The following is a 14,287-nucleotide window of genomic DNA, read 5'->3' as shown; positions in this document are numbered from 1 at the left end:
TCTACTGTTTAAAACATTTTGTTAAAGAAAAAATTTACTGTTTAGGGACTGTTATACAGCCTTCTGCACTGACTGCAATGCATTGACAGTTGTAAGGTTACGCAAACAAAAGCGAATTCACTGCCTAGGATTCGGCAACCAGCTAGGTAACAATTACGCAAATTAATTTTTTAAAACTGTAATAGAATCAAATGAAAAACCACTATACCACGTATCAAATTTTGACAAATTTTGTACAAAATTTGGGGACGATTGGTCATTCAGGGAAGAAACGTATATGGAAATATACGTATATGGACATTAAACCTTCTGAGATCTACTACTACTACCCTACCCCCTATACCCCACACCCTAAAATTGTTATAGTCCTTCGGTATATATACATATATACCCTCAGGGATAAGTTGTAACCTTGCTAATTGTAAAATAATTATAAAGAAACACCTTGAACTGTATGCAGAGTACATTCAAAGAAAAGCCGTCAAGAAAAATCTTAGGGACTCTACTCATGTATCTTCAAAAACCATACAGTCAAAGCTGAATTTCACCTCAGTAAAGAAGCCATCTAGATTGGCAAGATTTCTGCAAAAAAAAAATTATCATTTAATAATGAACTACGTTATCAGCAATGCGAGGCCATTGTGCACAGTCGAAGACACAGCCTTTCTTGCTATGATTGAAGGGTTAAATCCCAAAGCCAATGTAATTGGGACGACTAAGTTGAAAAGAATGATTGCGAAGGAGCGCAAAATATTTGAAGACGAAGTAAAGTTGGCCATGAGTTCGGTTACCAATATCTGCCTTACTGCGGATATGTGGTCCACGACTCACCGTGCCTTCTTAAATCCTAAATGAACTTTGTTTCCGCTGTATTCTCGACAAAATTACCAGGAGAGAATTAAAATGCAGATTGATATCATTTAAATTACAAAATTCAATTTTTTAATTTTATTCGAAATTTTATTCGAAATTTCATTCGAAAATACGAATACAAATTTATTTTATTCGTATTCTTTATTTTTTATTCGTTCTACTGATTTATTTTATCTTATTTCTATTAAAATAAAACTTTATCGTATTCGAAGGAACACTGCTGATTACACTTAGCATATTCGGTTGCCACGATTCAAGAGCAACTACAGCCCAACCCTATCGGGAACTTCCCGAACGGAATGAGGGTCCCTAGTATTTCGTGGCAATAGACAGTTTTTGCCGTCATACAACGACATCTTTCGTCGCAATAAACATTAGGGTAAATTGGTTTGACTCCAACTATTTGATAAATATGTCGCAACTATATTGATCCGATTGCCAATCAAATTTTCGATTGTGATTTTTGATCAAAATTTTCAAAATTTCAATACTGACTTTTTGGTGAAGAAGTCGGGCTTAGAAATTAGACCGTCGATTATATTATAACCCGAACGCCACGGAATACGTAACCAAAAGGCAACCAATAACCATTCTATAGCCATTTAGATCTGTATACAGTATGTTCAACATATCTCGTTACGTTTGAGACTCGAACGCCCCACCCACAAGGTTTTACCTAACACAAGTTGCTTGTTTACGCCTAACGAGACGTGAAGTTTTCTGTCTGTGTCTGTCACTCTATCCATACACTGGCCGCAGTATTCGATAGCTTTTAATCATCTCCGATATTTTAAAACTTTACGTAGACTATGGGTATTTTAGTTTTTATACTTTGTCTTCAATATATATATATATATATGTCATGCTGAATAATAGTGGCAAGAATCCCCTTAGAAAAATTAACAGGTGGGCCATATTATCATTACAGTTACAGTAATCGCCGAGTGGTGAAAACGCAATCATATCTACTGCAGTTTGACCTAAATTCGAGGTAACACAGCAACGTCTGTCACAGGCCAAGAGCTCAAGACCAATTTGTAGGCCTATTGTTTTGGCTACAACAACATATTTTATATCTAATTTAGTGTTTTTCTGTGGTTGATAATTTGGGCACAAAGAATTCTCTACAAACTGGTTGTTGGAGGAATAAAATGCCTATTGTGACAATTGAAACCAATTTAACATACGCTCTGTTACCAGAGGATTTCGGCCCAAATCTGTCCACATTTACCAGTGAGACACTGAACAAACCAGAAGAAGTAAGATTTAAAGTAGCACAAGGTAAAAGGTGCGTGTTCAGAACGCAATGTATAATGGCTTGAGTCTACGTTTTTAGCGGATTACAATCAGCCTAGTAACCGATCGCCGAATGTGGCGCAATGGGAGTGATTTGCCTATGATGCAAATTTACATTTCAGCCATAGGGGCAGTTTCAAGTGCCGAACAGAATACAGTCCATGCGCAAAAATTTACAGATTTTATCAAGTCACAAACAGGTCTCCCGACGGAAAGGTAGGCTACAGATCGACTGTAAATTAAATAAAGGAATACGGATAATCACAAGAATTGCTCTCTTTCAACAGAATTTTCCTTTTATTTACTCCTCTGGAAACTTGGCAAATAGGGAAAGATGGAATGGTGGCATGTTAAACCAATGTCGCTTGTTAAGGAAGCAGGTGATCAGGACATCTGCAGGAATCATAATATAGGTTTTCATTCATTACTAAGGGTTTTCAATTCTATTCCAACTCTTTCTTTATGAAATCCTTATTATTGAACAATTTGTTTTGCAATTTTCCTGCCTTTCTTTGGATCATACAAATAGAAACTTAAATGGGTTACTGAGTAAAGAAGCATTCAATGTTTTGGGATAACCCAAATTCAATTGAAACAGAAAATCCCATATTTTTAAATGACATTTTCTCCATGTAATATGGTTCTCCTGTAGATAAAGATGACCAGCAACAATAAATGTAGAATCTAGCCTCTAGTAAACTCAGTTTCTTAATTACATCTAAATATGACATGTAATAGAATATACAAGTAACATGGTTACACAAATATTTTGCAATTTAAGAACATACTGACTACTCTGCACAACAAATTGGAATGAAGAACCACATTTTTTAGATTTCAACATATTTTATTCTTCACCCCCCATTCAGTCTGTTGCAAGATCAGAATTGCTGTCAGCCTCTCTCTCCTTCACTATATTCTGTCTAATCTCTCGACTGGTCTTCAGCAGTGCTTTTAGCTGGGACTGAATGTGATCATTTTTTTGCTCAAGAACATCTAGGACACTATTTAGATCATCCAGCTGCTTGTCCAGTGAAGAATATTCTGCTATGTTCCATTTCCAATTTTGTTTGATTTTTGTTTAAATAGAAAAATTAATTGACATTACCAACCTGGATCAGTTTCTTCGGGTTCATCACATATTTCATTTTCATAATTTTCATCCATATTTGGGCTATCCATTGTTATATCATCCTCTCCACTTGCAACATTGTTATGCTGTTCATCTAATAGGAAGTTAAAAAAAAAGAAAAGAAAATTGAGGTGGGAATGAAAAAGTGAGAGGGAATATAATTTCTTTCAGTCAATAATTGTTTTTTACATGACAGCAGTCTTCAACTTCTTTCAGCAAAATGGTTAATTACATTTACCTTCGTTTATTGACAATTCTTCGCCATTGGCTTTATCAGGATCATTGAAATTCATATTTCTGACCATGTTTCGGTTTAAGAAGCATATATTTCTAATTTAAACAATGCAGAACTGGAGAAACCCGTAACTTGCACAGAATCGAACTGTCACGTGAGGGAGAAAGAAACTTTAAAAACCCTACCAAAGGTTTATGCAAGGCGGCTAGCGTTCGAATCGAACTTGGAAGTTGGAACTTCAAAGACTTGCCGAACCCTACCTTTCTCTGTTGCCATGACTACGTCTCTTTACTAGTCACGGGACGCTGACAGCTGCCAGTTGGATTTGTCTTTTACTAAGTATACAAAATAACAGAAAAAAGGTTTGTGTTTGAAAGAACACGGATGAGTGTCACGATAGAGGTAATGGTGGTGTAGCCAGTCAGAAATGTTACCCTTTCGCGATCGTGTTCTCCCGAAAATTCTGTCAGAATTAGTTGCTTTAGGATTCGTTTTTTTCATAATACCAGCAATTTACATATTTGAGCTTGCAGTTGTTCTGCCGGCTGTTTATGATGGGAAAAAAGAGTTTGACAAGTTTTGGTTCTATTTCCATTCCACTTGTGGAACTTATGTAATGTTTAATGTAGTCGGAAATCTAATTGGAGTCATACTGGTTGATACCAGTGCCAAGCATCTAATTGTTGACACGAAAATGGTATTGTCACAATTATGTATAATTCATATTCTATCTCTAATCATGTTATTTTACATTGAAGGCTAGTTCATCAGCAGGATGGCATTATTGTTCTTTTTGTGAAACATTATCACCCCCCAGATCATGGCATTGCAGCCAGTGCAACACTTGCATCTTGAAGCGTGAGGTAAGAAAAGTCTCGAATGGCTACTGTTATTCTACATATACTGCATATTTTTTTTTTAAATCGTATTTTTTTTTTTTTTTTTTATTTCAGCACCACTGTGGTTTTACTGGATGCTGCATCGGCTACAACAATTTTAGATTTTTCTATCTCTTTTTGGCCTATCTCTTCCTTGCTACCATCTATGCAACTTACTTCAATCACTATTATATCTGGTCTCAAGTGATTGAGTTTGAATGGTCTCACATAATCCGGATTGTCATGCCACTTACTATTCTGTTTTTTGGCATTGATACCTCTTTCACACAGCTGTACTTCTTTTACTATTCCATTACTATGATTGGGTGCTGTTTCAGTGGTGTGTTACTATACCAACAGAGCAATCTAGCCTTTTTCAATCAAACGTCTTGGGAGCGGGATAAAGGTACTAACGACCACGATTGTGGTGTGATGCACAACATTCGTGACGCTCTTGGACGTCGATGGCACCTTATTTGGCTGTGTCCGTTCTTGCAATCACCATTACCGCACAAAGGCATCAAATGGATGACACGGGATCAAGTTCCACTAGAAGGAACAAAAAATAAATGAAAAACAAATTCCCAACTTTGCAAATTGATTGTTCTGCTTATAGTCAAGTCAGTAAGTCCCAATGAACAGAAATCATGCCGTGTAAAATATTAATAATACATTCATTTGCGCGACTAAGAAGTTTATTTTTTACACTACGGAGAACGAGTAAGCCACAGGATGACTTTCCAAACAATATATACAGCGCCTAATGAGACGACGAGAGCATCACGCTGTTGCCTTTGCTGCTGCTCTCTTTCGAAACCGGCCATGCGACGATGGAGGCGACCAATTTGCTGTCTAAGTACAAAGACTTCTTCAGTCAGTTGGGAGGATGTTAATGTTAGCTGGGGTGGCTCTGATAGGATCACAGCAGAACTACTTTTGTCAGCAATCAATACCATGTCTTGACTGTTCAATTCTGAATCACTCTGTGCACTATCATCATCACTCTCATGTTCTTCTTGGTGATCTAGGGTGTTGGGTACAGCATCTACAGTAATAGATCTTGGTGGAGTCTAGATAAGGGAAATTTTCTGTAATGAATATTACTTAGAGAATAATGTATCAAAAGATTTCCTCTTACCTGAACACGAATAGGAGGATAACTGTTAATAGACAGAATGGAATTTTCCAGAATAAGCTCATGAGGGGGGGCTTTCATACCAACATGTTGATCTTGCCCTTGAAATTCATAAAACTCATTTTAAGTTTCTTTGTATAATGATTGCTAAACCCATGTTGCATACATATAAATTTTATATACCAGTTTTTACTCATTTCATTTGAAATAAACCTGGAAAAGAATAGTCACTTACCAACCACAAGGATCCTTTCGGGTACTTTCATCTCATACTTGGAATCTGTTTTATTGGCATATCTTGTGCTAAAATTTCCTAGCCCAAGTTTATCATCTTCGTCGATACCTAATGATAGATTCTTCTTAAAGCAAAAATTTTAAAAGAATATCAAATCAAACAGATTTTACCACCAAGTACACTTATGCGTTTAGGGACTTGCATTTTGCTACTCATTTCTGCAGAAAACGCCGAATTTTCATACAGTTCATCGTGCGTATTATTGTACGCGTGACTACCCATATTAACACTATGAATTTATAACTAAATTTAAAGTCAAACGAAAACTTTTACTGCATCAAAAAATTTATTATCTCGCTAGCCGCACCAAGATCGAAAAACAAAGCAGAAAACGATATTGCCTAAACAAGGTTGCCGAATCATTTGTCACTCAACATTTTCAATTTATTTTTTGTTTATGTTTTTAATCTGTTTTTGTTTCTCAGTTTCTGCAGTCATGGAGGGGATTTCTGATTTTTTCATTTCACCTCTATGACTCTGGTTTCTGTTCTCTTCTGATCTGACTTCTGAGTCTTCTCACACACACTTCACAATCACATTTACAGTTTTTGACATTGGACTATGAGACATGAGAGTATTATACCTATAGCTTTTTATTGAAAAAATCTAAATCCCTTTCGCTTGACACGTTTTTTTTTTTCGTTTTTCTCCTAGTCTAAATGTGGAATAATACATGTATCGATAACAGAGATATTCTGGTGCCACTGATGGTGGTAAACACCCTCCACAGTGTAGATTTTTGTCCTATTTTGAATCGACATTAACCCAAAAAGATCCTGTTTGTAGATATCACGATCCTCCATATTTTCCACAGATTCATCTTCCCTGAAAAAACCAAAATGACTATGGAAGAAATATATAATTACCTGACATGAGGAAACAAAACACTGACATTGTCAATTAAAATTAATGTCATGTCATACCTTGATTGCCAAGGCGTAATAACGCCATCGTCTGGTCCGCCAATTAAGACGAGTTTATTAAGTCGAAGAAAGTTAGTTCTGTAACTTTCGTTTGTAGCTTCCGGGATAACATTGTCAATGTATGGTAAATACTTTGAATGTTTTATATAGCTGGCTTGATGATGCGGGTCGTTCCAATAATTTGCCACCGAATATCTTTGGCCAGGGGAAGTGTAAAAAATTCGATGTACCGTTTTCTTAACGGCCTTGTGGAAAATCAATCTCAGAAAAGAATCTACGGCAAAAAATATGTTGTTAAGGGCAGCCACAAGATAAGTAATTTGCACTCGATCATACCACCGTACTGACCGCCTTGAGGCGAGCTTAGAGATACAAAAGTGGAGACATTCAAATCCGACAGAGTTTCAATCATTCCACGGCAAACTAGGCCACCTAAAAAACAGCAAAGTTTTATCGATAAAAAAAGTGTATGAAATTAACCTGTTCAGCATTACCTTGTGAGTAGCAAAGAAGGTGAATCCCATTTGGATTTTCTGTATTAATCTGTCTGGCGACTGCACCAAATGCTTCAACCTGCTCCCACATCTATAAGAAAATAAGCTACTTTAATTGACAAGAAAAACCAATTCTGTAAATTAAGAAATAAAAGAAAATAAAAACCGGAGCGAGGGACGATGTCCCATGAAGCAAATCAACGACTGTGATCGACGTTCCTGGATGAACCTGCATCCAAAGGCATTGCTTATTTCAACATTACTAAAATACGTTTACTTGCAACTTTAACCCAAACCTCGCGAATTCGATTAGCCATGAAATCTAAAGATGTTCTCTTATCCCAAATTCCATGCACGATAACTACAGGTTTATAGGCCCGGTCAGCTGACCTTTGCGCGTTTACGATTACTAAGAGAAAACATAACAAATAGATAACGCTTGCACAGTCTAAACCCATAGTGTAACTCGTTATCTGTCTGAGTTCAGAACTAAGGCTTGGTAACTTCAGAACTAGTTTAGTTGTTGAAAAAACAGTAAACTAAGAACTAGCACAAGATGACCTCCCCTCTTTAATATTATTGTTTCATGATAGTCGTTTGGTAAACCCGCCAACTGAATAGATCTCAATCAATCGAAAACTATGGTCACAACACTTAAGCAGTCGAGAGGATACTGGACAGCATTCATCCACGTTCTACACAGTTCAACTGTAGCTTCACTGTCAGCTAGTTTTTGCTCTAGGATCAAAGTGCACCGCCACCGAGTGAATGATAGTTGTCGTTTTCTTTGCACTACCACAAGAGCGGTCTTTCTTTTGCAAAGTTTGAAGCCTTAGAACTTGACCACTCCCACGAAGCGCTTTTCTCTTGTTCAAAAAATTTCAAATGGCACCATAGTCTTTGGAAATTTATTGGAAAAAACCCAGATAATTTTCTATCACGAGATTATTACAGTTCCATAGAGAGTCATTAGTGTAGAAACAACACAAGGATGAAAAACGCGTTAAGTGCTTTCGACAACCGCTTGAATAAAATCTTCATACCCAATAGTGATCGTGCCCATTAACTTCGTGTCGTGTCGTCGGAAAGCATCTGAAATTATTGAATTGAAATTAGATGGACTTTAGAATGAACGCATTTTGAGTCGCATCAACTTACTAGTTAACTTATGTAACTGGACACACGCCAAAATAAAACCGTCGAAGGTAATTTGACCTGGTTTGGAAGCAAACTTATTGAACAGGGATTCAATTGATTTGTTTGACAGTCTGTAACCCATCTGAAAAAGAGCCTGTCCAAGTTCTGTTTCATCAATGGCACCAGAGCTGTCTTTGTCAAACATATGAAATGAGGTTTTCCACTGGTTGACATAATGGAAGAGTTGTTTGAATCCTTGCAGATCAATCGTTTTCGAATTTTCTGAACTAAACATTTTCACCAGTAATTCACAGGCTTCAAAACTAAAATGAGCTCCATTGCCGACAACCAACGCTTGTCTTAGTTCGATTGAAGAAATTTTTCCAGACTTGTCCTGGTCAACTGCTTGAAACCTTACATGTAATTCTGGATTAGTAGGACATTTCTATTAAAGCTACTTTATGGTGCTGCCCATCAAGCTAGCATAACAGATAACATAGACTCAATATGCAAAATTACCATTTAATCAAATCTTCATCCTGGGGTCCAGTTGACGATGGACTGGATACGTTTGGATTCGATGTTTGCTGTCCATATGAATTACTTGCGGAAGAGTACATACTGAAGTAATTAATTAATGATACCTAAAAGAAAAAACTGATTATCATAAATACGTGTCGAAGTAGACGACAAATGAGCTTGTGCGATTGTAAGCCGAATACTGCGATACGTTTTCGGTATTACTGTAACTGTGTCACAGAATCGATTGTTTACATTTCTGTAAACGTAGGTTCAACCTTGTAAGTAACATAGTTATCTGTGCTATTTCAGAGTATCGTATTTTTAGATGATTGCCATTTGGGCGATTCTGGCAATCATGGAAAGTACAGATAACAACGCTATCAAACATCTTCTTCAACATCCCCACCCAGCGAAAACCTCAAAACAGGCATAAGCCGGGAAAACGAAAAAAGACTGAACCGAATACGATTAATGCTTAGGAAAATGAATATTATCGTCGATTCTTTGGAAACAATTACGAAACGTTTTGTAGTATACCACACAAAAAATACGTGTACATCGCAGGTAATTTCTAGGATCCACGCAGCTTCAACAATTCCTCAATCCTGGCAAATATATATACCGTGTGTATGCTGGCAGTCCTGTTGTCTCCTGGGCTACTGGCGATTGTTTAATTAAATTCCCCAAACCAGGAATTCTTCTTCACAAAAGTGACACATAAAATATACATACTGTTTAAAGATATAGCATAACATATTGCATAATCTAATCTTACGTGACAATTTCAACAGTGATGAATTACCACTTCCCTTGTCAACAAGTTACTGAAATAACACGTCTCATACTAACAGAACGCCATCTATCGATAAAGTAATTCACTTGACGGAACCAAGTTCTGATGTTTTTATTTATAATGCAGTTGCGACTTGCGAGGATCCACGAAGGACTTGATGGATAGATAGTGTGATCGGTGTGGTATCCAAAGTCCGTTTGTGGCCTGTGTACGTAGACAGAATCACAGGATACATGATTTATCGTTTCATGTAATATGAACTTATTCTTTCTCGTACTTGGTTAAATCACGATCATTAATCTAACAACACTAGTGGATAATTTTCGCCCCTGGAAACATTTGTTATGAAATCGTTGGCCATGAAATATCCCGGTCTCGCTTGTTTGTCTCTGCGTAAGCCTAAGCTTGCAACTCAGCTTTTTTTAAAAAGGGAATTGGTGATTTCCTCAATGGGAGAGCACATAGAAAGGACAAAAGTAAACTATCGCCAAAACATAAAGAGTGGTGCAACAGTTATTGAAACAAAAATACTAAGCCCCACTGTAATTGGAGTGAAATTAAGAGTTGAAGATCATAGCCTGACATTCTTTGCTGGGCAATGGTAAGGAAATTTTCAAACCTAATTTAGGTCATAGCCATTTTCAATAACTTATTATTAGTTCCAATTTTTCAGGGTTGACGTATTCATACCAAATGTAAGCCAAATCGGGGGATTTTCCATGTATTCCCCACCTTGGTTACTAGAACAGTCCCAACAGATTCAATTAGCTGTAAAAAAATCTTCATGGCCACCTGCTCAATGGGTGCATTCAAGTTGCAAAGTTGGTGACAAAATACAAATCCGAATCGGAGGCGATTTTTATTACGACCCTCCGTCAAATGTTCCAATTCCTGACATGATTTTCATAGCTGGTGGAGTTGGGATTAATCCACTGCTATCCATTCTGCTCCAGCTCAAACACCATTTTCAGATCCCAAATAATGAAAAACATTTACCGAAAAACATAACTCTGCTTTACAGTGCAAAGCAGAAAGAAGAGTTGCTTTTTCAAGTAGGATAACGTTCGAATATCGTATTTAAATTATAAATTGTGAAATTAAAAAACAAAATGCTGATCTTTTTTTATTTAGGATACAATATCAGAATTGAAAAACGGCCCGTTGAAGTCGTTTGATTATCGTTTTTTCGTAACACGATTTCCCGCTCCGGATGACCACCAATGTGATCAAAGAGGATCTCAATTGAGAGGTTTGTTTAATGCTTGTCCTAAGCAACTGAATGACATGGTTATGGTTTGTTTTTTTTACAACAGAGGGTCGAGTAATGGAAGAGGACTTGCGGCTAGCCATTAGTAAAAGCTATGTTGAGAACGTTATCTGTTTTATTTGCGGACCTCCACCTATGGCGGATGCTATCCATTCTCAGCTTTTAAAAATGGGAGTGACTGCTAAACAGATCAAATATGAAAAGTGGTGGTGATCCACCAATGAAAAAATTTGCACAAATTGTGGCAATTTCTAGTAATATAATTACTCCCTAGCCTAAGGTTCCTAAACAAATTCATAATAAAACCCGAATGACAAGCTACAGTTTGTAATGTCAGTTTTTAGCTCAAATTGTCATAATTGAAATTGCATTGCAAATGTTACTATACTCACAGAAAATGGTAACCAGTCGTTTCTCCTACTCTCGTCCCAAATAGTAAATAGTAATTGAAAAATTGTTAGAAAAAAACGTGACACTGCGAAATAGGTCAATACAATCAGGGGAAAACCCTCTCAACAACTACACATAAATCGCTTCACCTCATAACTCGAATTTATTCAAAATCCATCCGGTGTCCCTAATTTACTGAACACTAGTCCCTCTTTAGGGCTAACTTCAACATCTGGACTATTTGCTCTATCTCTGCCGGTGCTGTATCGCGACCAACGCTCAAACGGACAGCAGAGCGGGCGTCTTCACAGCTCACGCCAGACGCCATTAATATTACTAGAATAAGACACCATAAGTTAGATTTAACAATAATAAGTATTCAAGTCTATGGATCTTTACCCGATGGTTTTCCCGTTCCATGACAAGCTGCCCCAGTGCTGGCCATCAGGTGAGGACAATGGCTCAAAATTTCGCCGCCAGTCATTGTAGTTTCCCTAAACGAAACGCTGCTAGTATTTGGTAGACGCAAAGCAGTGTCACAGTTGACAATTATGTTTTCGCCAAACTCAACCTTGGTGATAAATACAGATGTATTTGTGTTCTATAACTCTAAAAATAAGATCAAAATAAATACACACGATCAGTGACTTTTCCAATAAGTCACGCGTTTTTTTCATGGCTTCCTGGTATTTTTGCAGGTTTTGCGAAACCAATTCGGCTGCGCAACCAAGACCGTGGATCATCTATCCAAGATACAAAAGGATTATGTTTGTTAATGTAACATTTTCACGTTAATGCATACGGGTGTATTCTCTGTTCCGGGACGAAGACCACGCTCTTGTCCCCCGCCAAAAAACATTGGGTATAATGGAGTTGAGTCTTCTGCCATTTCCTTCACAAAAAGAGCTCCAATTCTAGGCCCATAAAACTGGAAAGTTTGTTAGAACCGCTAACCGACCATTTAAACTTGCCTAATATCAGTACCTTATGACCAACTATTGTCAAATAATCTACGCCCAGTTCTTCCACGTCGACTGATATTTTTCCGATAGCTTGAGCAGCATCAGTGTGTATGAGAATTCGACACAAGCCTTCTTTTTGGCGGATTTCGTTCAATTCTCTTATTTTTCTGTTATTGAAAAGTACGTGGCATAAATTGTCTGATATTTGCAGAAAACAATTCTGAATCACGGCACTTTTAAACGACAAACCTGGAAATTTCAGCTACTGGCATTATCACCCCAGTTTCATTATTAGCCAACATGACAGTGACAAGACAAGTGTTGGGTTTGATGAGCTTTTCAATTTCTTCAACAAGAACTTGCCCAGAAGACATAGATACAGGGACAAAATCAACATCTATAATAATAATGATGACATGTTGTGTTAGTTCAGAAAAATGTGTAAAGTTCGGCAATAATATAATATTTATACCTGCAAGTTTCTCTGTCTCATAATGTCTTAATGGTAGAAGTATTGCATCATGTTCAACATTTGTTGTTAGAATATGAGGTTTCAATGAAGCACCTTGGCCTAATTTTCCAGACCCAGAATTGAAATATTTCAAAGCAGTATGTAGCACCATGTTATTTGCCTAGACATAATGAAATTCATGGTTTCGAAAGCACTGAAAAGATGTGGTCGAAATATTTTATACACAGTTGATTTCCATACTTCTGTTCCCCCAGAAACAAATGTAATTTCAGAAGGCTTTGCATTTAACATGGTTGCAACTTTCTTCCTAGCCTGATTGATCAGCTCCTTTGCACTTTGACCTATTTCAGAGGACGAACTGGGATTTGCCCAGGCGTTTGTAAGGGCTTCTGATACACAAAGGATCACTTCAGGAGCCAGTGGAGTGGTTGCATTATCTACGTCAGAATTACAAACGGTTATTCGAGTTTCCAACCAAAGTAATAAACGAGTAAATAATTAAATACAATTACAGTCAAGATAAATTTTCTTCGCCTGTAATTCCATGATGTCTCAATAATGGGACGGCGAAACCTGTGTGGTAAGTTTAACTTGCACTTTCAATTGGTAGAAAATCCGAGACTTCAAACGGAGCACTATGTCATGCTTATACTACGACATGCGGTCGGGACTAGTTACCAGCTATTTACACCTATTTAGTACCTACCATTTACACCGAACCAGTTTGAAAACTTCGAATAGATAACTTTGTTGATGTAAACAGCTGCTACCATCTAGGAGTTGAGGAACTAAAATGATTAAAGAGGCTACCACTTTGGCAAGGAAAGCGATGTTGCTTGACCAATAACACCTGCATTTACACTAAAAATGTCCTGACACGACTACTTTCTTGATATCACCGTGAGTGTAAATTTGGAAATTTATAAACGTAATTCGAAAACAGAAAAGTCGAGATTAAAATCCTTCATTTTTTGCTTCTATTTTCTATCAACGGTACATATAAATAAGTAAATCTACTAGAGTTACATAAACAAAAGAGGATAACAATTAAGAATGAGTTTAATTCAAGAGAGATCAGGCACAAAAGCTATTACAATTAAACTATAAATAGGCGAACGAATAACAAAAGATCATATTAGGAACATAAGGGATGAACATGGGCACACGGCACAGAAACATTGAAGTACGCGATACTCCCTTCCATGTGTGTCAGCCAATTCGATGATGTCTTCGAGCATTGATAAATGTCGACATATATATGGGCGGGTTTTACATTATTCTTTTTGCATTCTCTTCAAGATAATTATTTAAAAAATATTTAACATAACATTTACACACATTTACATTAAAATTTATGCGACACCGACACCCCATCATAATCTCGAGAGGGAGAGATGCGTATCCCCGACGGATATTGCGACCAAACCCACCAAAAAGTACTGTCGAGCCGTCATCAACGATACGGCCGAACCAGACATTTCGA

At 37.1% G+C, this 14,287-nt stretch overlaps 8 protein-coding genes across 16 annotated transcripts; 3 read left to right on the top strand and 5 right to left on the bottom strand.

The window, feature by feature from the left end:
• The first annotated feature begins 1,819 nt into the window (after positions 1-1,819).
• Positions 1,820-2,863, top strand: LOC123470747 (D-dopachrome decarboxylase-A-like). Its single transcript, XM_045171490.1, has 3 exons — positions 1,820-2,132; positions 2,210-2,385; positions 2,457-2,863. Exons 1-3 carry the CDS (start codon positions 2,025-2,027, stop codon positions 2,521-2,523), a joined length of 351 nt encoding a protein of 116 aa, XP_045027425.1. The 5' UTR covers positions 1,820-2,024; the 3' UTR covers positions 2,524-2,863.
• Positions 2,864-2,881: 18 nt separating this feature from the next.
• Positions 2,882-3,743, bottom strand: LOC116919053 (bublin coiled-coil protein). Of its 2 annotated transcripts, none has more exons than XM_032924920.2 (3): positions 3,540-3,743; positions 3,282-3,395; positions 2,882-3,216 (listed from the first exon to the last, which is right to left on the bottom strand). In XM_032924920.2, the coding sequence occupies exons 1-3, from the start codon at positions 3,604-3,606 to the stop codon at positions 3,035-3,037; spliced, it is 363 nt and encodes a 120-aa protein (XP_032780811.1). In that variant the 5' UTR covers positions 3,607-3,743; the 3' UTR covers positions 2,882-3,034. The 2 variants fall into 2 exon arrangements, with proteins under 2 accessions (XP_032780811.1, XP_032780812.1); XM_032924921.2 differs by having other exon boundaries at positions 2,882-3,213; positions 3,540-3,740.
• A 77-nt stretch (positions 3,744-3,820) lies between these two features.
• LOC116919050 (probable palmitoyltransferase ZDHHC24) lies at positions 3,821-5,104 on the top strand. Its single transcript, XM_032924917.1, has 3 exons — positions 3,821-4,233; positions 4,295-4,399; positions 4,490-5,104. The coding sequence occupies exons 1-3, from the start codon at positions 3,964-3,966 to the stop codon at positions 4,985-4,987; spliced, it is 873 nt and encodes a 290-aa protein (XP_032780808.1). The 5' UTR covers positions 3,821-3,963; the 3' UTR covers positions 4,988-5,104.
• On the bottom strand, positions 5,092-6,270 carry LOC116919052 (transport and Golgi organization protein 11). The gene is made up of 4 exons (XM_032924919.2): positions 5,955-6,270; positions 5,785-5,892; positions 5,553-5,650; positions 5,092-5,484 (listed from the first exon to the last, which is right to left on the bottom strand). The coding sequence occupies exons 1-4, from the start codon at positions 6,064-6,066 to the stop codon at positions 5,122-5,124; spliced, it is 681 nt and encodes a 226-aa protein (XP_032780810.1). The 5' UTR covers positions 6,067-6,270; the 3' UTR covers positions 5,092-5,121.
• A 149-nt stretch (positions 6,271-6,419) lies between these two features.
• Positions 6,420-7,940, bottom strand: LOC116919049 (lysosomal thioesterase PPT2-A). 2 transcript variants are annotated; one of them, XM_032924916.2, is made up of 6 exons: positions 7,558-7,940; positions 7,428-7,490; positions 7,262-7,352; positions 7,104-7,199; positions 6,768-7,041; positions 6,420-6,669 (listed from the first exon to the last, which is right to left on the bottom strand). In XM_032924916.2, the coding sequence occupies exons 1-6, from the start codon at positions 7,717-7,719 to the stop codon at positions 6,495-6,497; spliced, it is 861 nt and encodes a 286-aa protein (XP_032780807.1). In that variant the 5' UTR covers positions 7,720-7,940; the 3' UTR covers positions 6,420-6,494. The 2 variants fall into 2 exon arrangements, with proteins under 2 accessions (XP_032780807.1, XP_032780806.1); XM_032924915.2 differs by having other exon boundaries at positions 6,420-6,687; positions 7,558-7,936.
• Positions 7,941-8,155: 215 nt separating this feature from the next.
• On the bottom strand, positions 8,156-9,798 carry LOC116919051 (peflin). Of its 3 annotated transcripts, none has more exons than XM_045171488.1 (5): positions 9,696-9,798; positions 9,543-9,651; positions 8,918-9,042; positions 8,420-8,811; positions 8,156-8,353 (listed from the first exon to the last, which is right to left on the bottom strand). In XM_045171488.1, the coding sequence occupies exons 3-5, from the start codon at positions 9,016-9,018 to the stop codon at positions 8,265-8,267; spliced, it is 582 nt and encodes a 193-aa protein (XP_045027423.1). In that variant the 5' UTR covers positions 9,019-9,042; positions 9,543-9,651; positions 9,696-9,798; the 3' UTR covers positions 8,156-8,264. The 3 variants fall into 3 exon arrangements, with proteins under 3 accessions (XP_045027423.1, XP_032780809.2, XP_045027424.1); XM_032924918.2 differs by having other exon boundaries at positions 9,543-9,620; positions 9,696-9,781; XM_045171489.1 differs by having other exon boundaries at positions 9,543-9,617; positions 9,696-9,767.
• A 33-nt stretch (positions 9,799-9,831) lies between these two features.
• On the top strand, positions 9,832-11,504 carry LOC116919048 (oxidoreductase NAD-binding domain-containing protein 1). Of its 2 annotated transcripts, XM_045171487.1 has the most exons (5): positions 9,832-9,963; positions 10,027-10,314; positions 10,387-10,765; positions 10,845-10,962; positions 11,027-11,504. In XM_045171487.1, the coding sequence occupies exons 2-5, from the start codon at positions 10,058-10,060 to the stop codon at positions 11,191-11,193; spliced, it is 921 nt and encodes a 306-aa protein (XP_045027422.1). In that variant the 5' UTR covers positions 9,832-9,963; positions 10,027-10,057; the 3' UTR covers positions 11,194-11,504. The 2 variants fall into 2 exon arrangements, with proteins under 2 accessions (XP_045027422.1, XP_032780804.2); XM_032924913.2 differs by having other exon boundaries at positions 9,855-10,314.
• A 10-nt stretch (positions 11,505-11,514) lies between these two features.
• LOC116919047 (selenocysteine lyase) lies at positions 11,515-13,621 on the bottom strand. Of its 4 annotated transcripts, XM_032924911.2 has the most exons (10): positions 13,511-13,606; positions 13,317-13,377; positions 13,045-13,241; positions 12,805-12,964; positions 12,582-12,729; positions 12,355-12,499; positions 12,173-12,298; positions 12,009-12,113; positions 11,770-11,941; positions 11,515-11,706 (listed from the first exon to the last, which is right to left on the bottom strand). In XM_032924911.2, exons 2-10 carry the CDS (start codon positions 13,348-13,350, stop codon positions 11,573-11,575), a joined length of 1,221 nt encoding a protein of 406 aa, XP_032780802.2. In that variant the 5' UTR covers positions 13,351-13,377; positions 13,511-13,606; the 3' UTR covers positions 11,515-11,572. The 4 variants fall into 4 exon arrangements, with proteins under 4 accessions (XP_032780802.2, XP_045027421.1, XP_032780801.2 ...); XM_045171486.1 differs by lacking the exon at positions 13,317-13,377 and having other exon boundaries at positions 13,511-13,621; XM_032924910.2 differs by lacking the exon at positions 13,511-13,606 and having other exon boundaries at positions 13,317-13,504.
• Between the last annotated feature and the right edge of the window lie 666 nt (positions 13,622-14,287).

Source organism: Daphnia magna, linkage group LG3 (assembly GCF_020631705.1).
Source record: "Daphnia magna isolate NIES linkage group LG3, ASM2063170v1.1, whole genome shotgun sequence".
Taxonomy (NCBI): Eukaryota; Metazoa; Arthropoda; class Branchiopoda; order Diplostraca; family Daphniidae; genus Daphnia; species Daphnia magna.
This window is presented reverse-complemented; position numbering and strand designations above follow the sequence as displayed.